The sequence below is a fragment of the Alexandromys fortis genome, unplaced genomic scaffold (genome assembly GCF_014885135.2).
Source record: "Alexandromys fortis isolate MF-2015 unplaced genomic scaffold, M_Fortis_MF-2015_v1.1 scaffold_257, whole genome shotgun sequence".
Classification (NCBI taxonomy): Eukaryota; Metazoa; Chordata; class Mammalia; order Rodentia; family Cricetidae; genus Alexandromys; species Alexandromys fortis.
This window is the reverse complement of record NW_026068134.1, coordinates 594,011-604,890: the sequence shown is the minus strand read 5'-3', so window position 1 is coordinate 604,890 and position 10,880 is coordinate 594,011. Positions and strand designations below refer to the sequence as shown.

Sequence of the window (10,880 nt, the reverse complement as noted above, 5' to 3'; positions counted from 1 at the left end):
TAAATATATAGAATATCATTATTATAAAAGAGATTGTGCAAAGCTCATATCCTGCATAGCCAGCTAATCGAGAAACCCGTCTATGCCTCAGCTGTGGCTAATACCAGGCTGTCTGCCATTGACCTCCAGGAAGCCTAGTCCCATGGGACACGTAGCTCCCGTCCGGCATAATGACATATGTCATGTCACACAGACGACACTGGAGTTGGTGTGGCACTTCAGGGTTGGCCTTCCCTTTTCAATCTAACCTTTCTGGAAATGCCCTTCTAGACATGGCCACATGTGTTTCCATGGTGATTCTAAACACCATCAAGTCGACAAGATTAGGTATCATAGTTCCCTTTGTCAGTCTGCTAAAGGATGCGGATACTTCTCATAATAATTTAGGGTGTACATAATACTCGTTAATGTCCTGGATTTTATTAGCATATTTAAGGACCCTGGGCTAAGTACTAAGCACCTGTCTTTCAAGTATTTGAAAACCATTTGTTGCTGCATTGGGCACCAATATTTAAAGGTCAATTTCATTCTTTATCCATTCCCCTTGTTCTAAAGGGAGGGGTCGGTCTCCTTTCTAGGAACTTCTGGGGACACGGGAAGTGCTTCCATTGAGAGTGTTCAGGGATGCAAGAATATGGACATCATTGTTCTGTTGCCCAAAGGCCTTTGCACAAAGATTCAGGAGCTCCAGATGACAACGGTGCTGAAGGAGAATGTCCATGTGTTTGGAGGTAGGTGCAGGGGCTGAGCGGTCCTGGCTTAACTGGCTGTTTTCATAGGTGGGATTAGCTGTGTATGGAGGTGCCTTGGCTTAGCTTTGGGAAGGTTCTGGACTTCACAGTTTTCCACACTAGCTGGCACATGACTTTAAACTTGCACTGTGTTGAATGGTTGCAGCTGGTTCAGGTATCTGTCAGGGCTGCCTCTGTGCAGGTCCACATGTAGGCAGCCATGTAGAACCATAACTTAAGCCAAGCACTTGCTTAGTTTTGGGCACTAAAGTGTTGTGAGCACAAACATATTTCATAGTTGAGAGACCATGTCAGTGCGTTTTGGCAGTTCATGCCCTTCCTTTGGGGACAGACTCCTAGGTCATGAATGTAAACAGCCAAATATTAAAATATGAAGCTGCTCGGTGCTACCTGCTACCAGTTCCGCTATAGTTAGTTGGTCATATGATGAAGAGCTTAACTTTCATGGGAATGGTAGCTTTAGGGGTCTTGGTTGGGGTTTTACACACTCTGACCATGCATGCAGCCTGGAACTTGATACACTTGATACACAGGAAATGTTGTAATAATCAATCAATCAATCAATCATTCAATAATGACAGAGATGGCTGAGGGGTTAAGAGCACTGGCTACTCTTCTAGAGGACAGGGTTCAAGTCCCAGCACCCACATGCAGCTCACCACTATCTATAACAGCAGTTCCAGTGGGATCTGATGCCCCCTAGAACCTGCGTGGGCACTGTATGCACATGGTACACAGACATACATGCAGGTAAAACACCCATGCACATAAGATAAAATAAATTAAAAATAAATAAATAAAAATAGAATTCCTTCTACAGCTTGCCTGGGTCCTGGTATAGTCCTGTGGTGTTCTCAGTGAAAATGGCCCTCATAAGCTCATATGTTTGAATGCTTGGTCCCCAGTTAGTAGAGCTGTTTGGGAAGGATTAGGAACTGTAGTTCTGTTGGAGGAAGGGTCCCTTTATTGGAGGTGCGTCACTGGGGATAGGTTTTGAGGTTTCAAAAGTTCAGGTCAGCTGGGTGCTCTCTCTCTCTCTCTCTCTCTCTCTCTCTCTCTCTCTCTCTCTCTCTCTCTCTCTCTCTCTTCTGTCAGTGAATCAAATGTAAACTCTCAGTCATTGCTTCAACCCCATGCCTGCTTGCTTGCTGCTGTTTCCTGCCATGATGATCTAGAACTAATCCTCTGAAATATAAACAAGTCCCCAATTAAAGACTTCCTTTTGTAATTGCCTTGGCCATGGTGTCTCTTCACAGCAATAGAGTAGAAACTAAGACAAACCCCATAGAGGATGATCTGACGTTAATATACCAGTGTTGACAAGGAGCCCAGACCCTGGAAAGAAGTCCTCCCATGAGAGAAGCACGAATACCCTTTGTCTAGCTGCATCAGTGCAGAGGAAAAGGCCCTCTGCTCTTTTCTTTGGCAATCACATGTGCATTCCAGTGTAAAGTCCATGGTTTGGCTAATCCATTGTTGGCAAACTCCTGCACACTGGCCTTGGTGATTGCCCGTACCTGGCTGAATTTTTCCTATTGTCATTGTGAGGCTTTGATGAAGAATGTTTGGGCTCCTGAGGGCCCCTGTTGTTTCCCACATGCCAAGTTTGCTAGTCATAGGTCTAGGACTGCCTTTTCCTAGCATGACAGTAGAGAACTGCCATGGATGAAATCTTCACCTGGGAGCTGGAGAGCATTGCCCACCTGTGAAATAGCAGCAGCTGTGTGGTAGATAATAAGCGGAGCATGCCGGGGCTGGAGAGATGGCTCAGTGGTTAAGAGCATTGACTGCTCTTCCAAAGGTCCTGAGTTCAATTCCCGGCAACCACATGGTGGCTCACAACCATCTGGAATGAGATCTGGTGCCCTCTTCTGGCCTGCAGACATACACACAGACAGAATATTGTATACATAATAAATAAATAAATATTTAAAAAAATAAGCGGAGCATGCCATGATTATCAGAGCTCAGGTGTTTCTGTTCTGTGTGTCGAGGAGATAGTTCTGCGGGCTTTAAAGACATCAAGCTCATTCTTAAGCAGTGCTGCCCATGTTCTCTTCCTTCTTCGAGGCGTCTGGCTTGGCAGTTAAGAGGATGTGTGTAGATTCAGAGGTAACGGGAAAGATGTGTTTTCCCTTTGTGAGCTCAAGGAGTGGGGGTGGATTCATGGACACCAAGTGTAAACTTTACTAATTCATTGTTCTCATGACTGTGTCTGTGATGAGAAGGATGTACACGACACAGGGGCCACATGAAGGTCAGAAGACAGCTTTGTGGAGTCATTTCTTTTCTTCCACCTTTGAATGCACACCTGAGATCAGTCTGTCATGCTTATGTGGTATATAGTATTTTGGAAATACATATTTGTTTTTAGTTTACAGGGTCTTACAATGAAGAGAGTGCCTGAGTCTCAGAAGAGAGTTGGGCTTTGGATTTTTCAACAGTCTTGAGACTGATAGATTGTGGGGACTTTTGAAGTTTCACTAAATGCCTTTTGCTTTATGATATGGCCACAAGCCCATGGGGGCCAGGGAGTGGAATGTGGTGGTTTGAATGAAAATGGCCCCTGTATATTTGAGTGCTTGGTCCTTGGTTGGTAAAATTGCTTGGGAGGATTAGGTGTGACCTTAATAGAGTTGTCACTGGAGTGGGCAAAGCCCTCAGCCATTCCCAATTAGCAGTCTCTCTCTCTCTCTCTCTCTCTCTCTCTCTCTCTCTCTCTCTCTCTCTCTCTCTCTCTCTCTCTCTCTCTCTCTCTCTCCCTCGTGCTTATGGACAAGGATGTAAACTCTCAGCTACCACTCCAGTGCCATGCCTGCCCCCAGTACTATAGCCATAGTGGTCATGGACTCTAACCCTCTAAAACTGTAAGCCCTCCAAATGTCTTTCTTCTACAAGTTGCATTGGTCATAGTGTCTTATAACAGCAATAGAAGAGTAACAAAGACACACAGCAAGTCTGTTACTCAACCCTGGGTTTATAAAGGTGATAATTTCCATGTACATTGTGTGATTCCTAAGCACCAAGTACTTAGTAGACAGTAGATGTTCATTGATTATAGTATATATTTTTTTAAACTGGAAGTAACAGAAAATCCAACTCAGTCTGTCTGGAAGAACAGTTCCCAGCTTCTGTAACTGCGATGCCCAGGGGTGAAGTAGGCTCTCACTTGGTTGATTCTCAGGCTCAGCATTAGGAACCCAGTACTTCCCAGTCTCTGCTCTGCCCTCCCCAATCCTAGGTTCCTTCCTCTTGAGGTCACAGAATGGAGACTTGAGGTAACCAAGTCTCCCTTTTCCTCTGGATCTTCCTTAAAAGCAGGGGTGGTTTCTCTAGCTCCCCAGCAAATGTCCTTCTGAGTCTCAGTGACCTGAACGTCTCACATGTCATCTTGGATCCGACTCCTGACCCCATGGGGTCAAATTGGCTCGACCTTAGCAAAGCGATGGGCCACCACTACTGGACTGGGCTGCTTGGTGTGTACATGTGGACTTACAGATGGTCCCCATCTTCACTGCTGCTCTACAGTGATGTCGAGAGAAGGGTTTACAGCCCGAGTGGCTGTCCTGGTACTTTCCCCAGTAACCCTCACACTTACACATATATACACCCCACCTTGAGATATGGATCCAAGTGGAGAATTAGATACAGATATCAGGTAAGGGTTGACCCTGGTGCAATTACTGAGGCAGCTTGATTGGGGTATTGATGTGTTAGACTGGTGGAAAATTTGCCCAATAATTCACCCCATAAATTAAACCAATGTGCACAGCTTCAGGGAAGTTCTGCCCAAGCAAGCTTACCTAGCACATAGCAGCAGGGATCAGGCCGCCCACACTTAACCCACAGGAGAGACGTAACCATTTCCCCCCAGCCCCAGTAGGGTTCACATCTTTCAGTTGAGTAAACCCCCTCCTCCTTTCCAGAAGAGTGAAGGACATACTCTTCATGGAATAGTGAAGGCTTGGAAAACAAGGGGAATTCTTTCCCCAATATCCCAGAAGGCCGATTTTAGAATATCTTATTTTATAGAATGCAAGACCATTGGAAATAGTTCTGGCCACATTTTCTCTTCTCCCAAGTGAGGACAAATGCTCAGAGTCACTAGAAAAAGTGGCCTGGATTCTATCCCTGAGGAGCTTATACAGAGCCTGGGAAGCCAGGCTAAGCCAAGTGAAAGTGAAGGAAGCAAAGTCTGGGTCAGGAGGGAGAGGATGGGCCCAGCCCGGGAGGGCCTTGGTAGAGCCCAGTGTGACTGCCCGGGCCTCCTGCTGCTCCTGAGAGCTGCCTTCTTCTCTTTCCCTGGCAGTGGAAGGAAACAGTGATGAACTCGATGAACCCATCAAGGCCGTGTTTGCTGATGTGCCTTTTGTCCAGAGGCACAACCTGATGAGCTTGAACTCCATCAACTGGTCTCGGGTCCTGGTGCAGATGGCACACCACTTCTTTGCTTATTTCCAGTGTGCGCCCTCCTTGGACACGCACCCCCTACCCCCTGTGGAGGTGGTTGTGCCAACAGGAGCTGGGGGTAACCTTGCAGGTAAGGAGACCCGGGGATGCAAATGGACTTTCTAGAAAGCACCTAGCCTTTCAAGCTGTCTTTTGCCTACAAATGTGGAGCAAAAGAAGGTTGTGTTTTTATTCTAAAGAGGACAGAAAACCACATGGGATGCCCTAGGTTTCTTCCAGCCCCAGAGGACGGGAACAGAACAGTCTAGGGTACCGCAATGGGAGGAGATTGAGGATTCAACCAGGGGAATTTCAGCGGCCTAGCCTGTGCTTACTTACACAGTAGATAGTAGACAAGTCAAGGCTCAGCCACAAACATAGCTTGGTGTCCTTTCCCCAAATTTGCACTTCACTTCCTACTCTGCCCACTGCCTGTTGAGGCACACCTGCTTTGGGCCATAGCACAGTGTGTTCTCATTACCCTGGGGCCATGGCATCAGGAGGTCTTGCCTTGGCTCTGCCCTTTACTAGCTGAGCATTAGAGAGTTACTCAACTGTGAAAGGCTGGCTGATCACGTGCTCAGAGCCGCCTGTGAGGAGCGAGTATGGCTGTTGGGCATGTGTGAACTTTGTCCAGGGACAGTGCTGTCCAGCTGCCTGGCACCGAACACTAAGGAACATTCTCAAGCATTAACTGTGCACCAGGTGCTGCTGTACTAAGTGTAGGGATAAGCCCTCCCCTTGGGGGCGGGCTGCCCTCGGGCGTATGTTTACTGATATATAGGGTGTGCAGATGCTGTGCTATGTAAAAAAAAAAAAAAAAAGGGGGGGATTAACTGGTTTGATGGGATGATTGGTATTTGTGAGTTACTGTTTTTAGAAAATTGTATTGGTACTGTTTCCTGTATATTGACATATTGAATATTGAATGTGAGTGTTCCTACCTCTATTTTTGTATAAGAGTATGCTTATATTGTATTGATACATCTACCATATCACAATGTACATTTCTACCTCTGATACTATTTATGTAATAACATTGTTTACATTTGATATGTAATGACATTGTTTACAGATGAAGATCATTGTCTTCATGTATTGCACAGTTGTTTATTCTTTTTAGTCTTCAAGTTAGATAGGTATTGAGAATTTTATGTTGTTCATGTTTATTTTTAGGTTAATAAGGTATTCTAGATACATAGAGATTATATTTAGTATAGATAGTATAATCTTCAGCCTCTTTAAAGAGCTGTAGAAAATGGCCTTTAAGCTAACCTAGAATTCTGTGCCGAGACACAATTACTCCTGGCGACACCACTCTACTCCCGAGAGAACGTTGAGCACCAAAGACACTCCACTGGGAGTTTGTCTTCTTGGCAGAATTGGCCTTTGGGTTAAGAAAAGCCCATACCTCATCTACTGACAAAGATATAAAACAGGATTTTCTTATCTTGCCAAGACAGGGTAGGATAATTCTAAGAAAATTCCTTGCATTTGATAATGGTATGTCAGTTATGCTAAGCCTTAGCCAAAGTTGGTTGACTCAACATTGCGAACGAGAATTTGGGTGATTGCCCAGGTAGTCTGTTGTCTCTGTCATTTATGGCACGCTTTGGATATCTCTCATTTGTTAAGTAATATTTATTCCCTTCTCGGATCTTTGACGGAGTTGAAGATTATATAATTGTAATTACTCTCTACATTATTTAGACTCCTTGAGATAGAATGTCTGACAAAACTTTCGTTCTCAATATTGTTTGTTATATCTATTATTTATTATTATTGTTTATAGTTGTATTTAGGTTAGTTCTGTCTTATTTAGACAAAAAGAGGGAGATGTAGGGATAAGCCCTCCCCTTGGGGGCGGGCTGCCCTCGGGCGTATGTTTACTGATATATAGGGCGCGCAGATGCTGTGCGCTCTCTCCTGTCTCCGCCGGCTACTCCGCTGGAACCTTGGTTTCGTGAGTCTGGTTTTGTTATTAAACTTGTTCAAATACCTATTATCTTTGGTGATTATTAATCCACCGCTATAACTAAGTGCTTTTCATGGGTTAATGATTTCATGGGACTAGGAACCACAGCTGTCTCCTGATGTGCATGGACAGTGGGTTCTAGGACCCCCGCGGGTACCAGACTCTGCAGATGTTCAAGTCCTTCTGTAAAATGGCATGGTGTTTGCATATGACCTACGTGCACATATGTGCCGCTGAGTACTTTAAACCACCTCTAGATGATGTAAAATAGCATACAGTATGCAGGTGCTATCTAAATGGCCATTGTACTGTAAGGAGTATTTGCAAGACAGAGTCTGAACATGTTTAATACAGGTGCAATTATTTTTTCTTGATATAGGTTCTCACTATGTAACTCAGGCTGCCCTTGAACTCAGTATAGCCCGGGCTGCCCTGGGAAGTCTCCATCCTCCTGCCTCAGCTTCCCAAATGTTGGGATTATAGGATGTATCACCACAGCCTACTTTGGATAGTTTTGATTCCTGGTCAGTTGAGTCTGCACTCAACTTCCATCTGCATTATTCTTACCGTTTTAGAATGAGGAACTGGACACAGACGTTAGCTTCCCGTTTACACAGCTGGTTGGTAGTGGAGCCAGGCTGACAGCCCAGGTAGACTGGAGTCCACATCCTTGCCTTCTCTTGAGAAGGCGATGGTGTTAGCTCTGTCTGTGGCATTGCTTCTGTAGGCATCAGGGTGGTTAGGAGACTCCTTGGCTTCTTAAAGGAAGACAGAGATGATAGTGGGCCGGCAGCTGGCAAGGACGCTGGTTTCCCCACTACCCAGTGTGCTTCCCTTCAAGCTAGTGATGCCACCTATAGCTGTGCCCTTCATAGCACTTGGCACAAACTAAAGCATGGGCAATACCCAGAGAGGACATTCCCATCTGGCATTTTTCCTAAGGACCCATTTGATCAAGTCTTTGGGCGCTCCTGAGCGTCCTTGTTTCCTCATCATTGAAGGGCACTGTAAAGTTTCTGTGAGGATCAAGTGTCACGAGAGTATGAATGGGCTTTACACAATTTAGGGTGATAGTGGTGAATATTCCCACCGCCCTCCAAAAAGTAAGGGGCTGGAGATGGAATCAGTAGGTGAAGTGTTTGCCACACAAGTCTGAGTTTGGATCTTTAGACATAAAACTGGACGTGGAAGCACATATCTGTAATCTCTGTGCTCCCACAGCAAGATGACAGAGACGGAACCCCAGAAGCTGTGTCACTAGCCTGGCGTGTCAGCAGTGAGCAGTTAGCTACCCTCCCTAAAGCAAGGTGGAAGGCTAAGACCTGGGCTCTGCAGTTTGGTAGGATTTGTCTCCTCTTCTGCAGTGGGTGGCCTCACAAACTAAGTAAATGTGTTAGTCCCTGGTGGGCAGGGCACAGTTGCCCTCCTCCTTATCTCTCTCCCTGCTCCTGTGGCTCTCCCCATTTCTCTCTGTTCTCATCTTCAAACAGCACAAGAGTTTGTCTGCTTTTATTAAGCTCGGTTTAAAGTAAAAGTTCTTCACTTTTGTCCTAAAATCCTGTTGTCTTCCTGTCTTGTCCCAAGCTGGGTGCATTGCTCAGAAGATGGGCCTGCCTATCTGCCTGGTTGTGGCAGTAAACAGCAATGACATCATCCACAGGACTGTCCAGAAGGGAGACTTCTCTCTGGGTGAGGTTGTCAAGCCAACCCTGGCATCTGCTATGGACATTCAGGTGGGCCTGTGGGGAGAAGAGCAGCTGCTGGGGGGTGGGGGTGGGGCAGGACCTGGATAGGGTTGGAACGAGGGTTAGCCTGGGACCCTGTCTCTCCACTCAGGTACCTTACAACATGGAGAGAATCTTCTGGCTGCTCTCTGGCTTTGACAGCCAGGCAACAAGAGCCCTCATGGAGCAGTTTGAAAGAACCCAAAGTGTACACCTACCCAAGGAGCTACATAGCAAGGTTGGTCACTGGCCATATGCGGTGGGGGTGGGTCTCTGCAACTTCCATAGCCAGCAGAGTAACGATCTGACGGAAGCAAGATGGCAGCTGAGTTCAACAAGACTCAGTAGACAGTGTTGATTCAATTGTCTTGTGTCTGGCCTCTAGTGGTTTATTTCAGGCATGCTTAAGCACAGCACAACATGGTGAACATTATTCTTTTCTTTTGATGATTAATTCAGTCCCGTGTACACAATAAAGCATACATAGATCTCCTTGGAGAACCAACTAAGCTAAATACAGATCAGGCACGACTACATCGCAACTCTTTGTAAGGTCTATAAAGATTGATTCTATAGATTTACTGATAAGGGCCTGGGAGATAATCCAGTGCATAGAACAAAGGTCACCAGGCTAGTAAACACATCCACATCCAGCCTTCTAGGTGGACAGATAGTGGTTATTACATTTCTTCCCTCGAAAGAGAAACCCTGTGTGCTAAACCTTCTAGGTTCCCTGAGCGCTTATCTGTAAGCACAGAGATGCCCCTATGACATCCCACGGAGGAAGGGAAGGATGCAGCCACTGGGCAGACTTGGGGTTGGAAGTCTGCGCAAAGGAGGGGGAACCAGGAGCTTCACAGCTGGCACTGATTGGATGAGGAGAGTTGTGAACACTAAGCCAGCTTTATAAAAGTGGCGCCTCAGTTTCCTCATCTGGAGAGCAGGGATAATAGGAAGCCTGTGACTGGGACAGCTACCTCGCAGCAGCTCTCATCATCACAAAGCTCCAGGATGTGCTCCGTCTACACTGCACAGTCTGATTTTACTTCAATGTCCTCCACTTTAATAGAATCTTCATTTGCCAACTCCATCTTCCCAATTCCTTTAACTTAGTCCTTTACATGATATAGTTGTTCTTGGTTAGTGTCCCTCCTGAAGGGTTCTTTTCAAAACTGGGTATAGTTATCTGGCCTGAGTTATGCCCTTGAGGACTAAAGTGGGACTTCCTTCTTTTAGAATCTATACTGCTTTAAAAACTTCCCATTATTTTTATTTAATGTTTATGAATGTTTACCTGTGTATATTGTATGTGTACCTTATGCATGCAGTGCCTATGGAGGCCAGAAGAGGGCATCAGATCCCCTGGAACAAGAGTTACAGATGGTTGTGTGCCACCATGTGGGTGCTGAGAACCAAATTTGGGTTCTCTGCAAGAGATAACTAAGCCATCTCTCCAGCCCTATGCTGCTTTTGACTTAGCCAAACATTAATTTGTTTGGCCCATGGTTTGTGCTATGGAATCAACATTCCTTCCCCTTATGTAAATAAGATCCTCCATTAACACTGGTCATCATATCCTCTGTTTCTTCATTTTCTCCCTGGCTATACTCAGAGGACACTGTATTTGCTGGAAGGGCATTTATCCATCCATCCATCCATCCATTCATCCACCCATCCACCCATCCATCCACCCACCCACCCATCCACCCACCCATCCATCCATCCATCCATCCGTCCGTCCGTCCGTCCGTCCGTCCATCCACCCACCCACCCATCCACCCATCCATCCATCCATCCATCCACCCACCCATCCATTCATCCAATCTGTCTGCTATGGTTCAAGAACTAGGTTAGGTGCTGGGAATATGAAGAGAAAATGCAGCTGTCACACTAAGTGATGTATGTCAGTGGTAGAGCACATACTTAGTATGCATTAGGTCCTGCATTCAATCCTTAGAAGTAGAAAAAGGAGGAAGATGA

The 10,880-nt window shown here is 45.8% G+C and overlaps 1 protein-coding gene across 1 annotated transcript in view; it reads left to right on the top strand.

The window, feature by feature from the left end:
- Thnsl2 (threonine synthase like 2) overlaps positions 1–10,880 on the top strand; it is a 19,565-nt gene that overhangs the window by 6,792 nt on the left and 1,893 nt on the right. The window contains exons 4-7 of the mRNA XM_050126424.1: positions 579–731; positions 5,062–5,292; positions 8,761–8,909; positions 9,013–9,138. Of these exons, the coding sequence (XP_049982381.1) occupies positions 579–731; positions 5,062–5,292; positions 8,761–8,909; positions 9,013–9,138 (659 nt within the window). The remainder of the gene's footprint in view (positions 1–578; positions 732–5,061; positions 5,293–8,760; positions 8,910–9,012; positions 9,139–10,880) is intronic.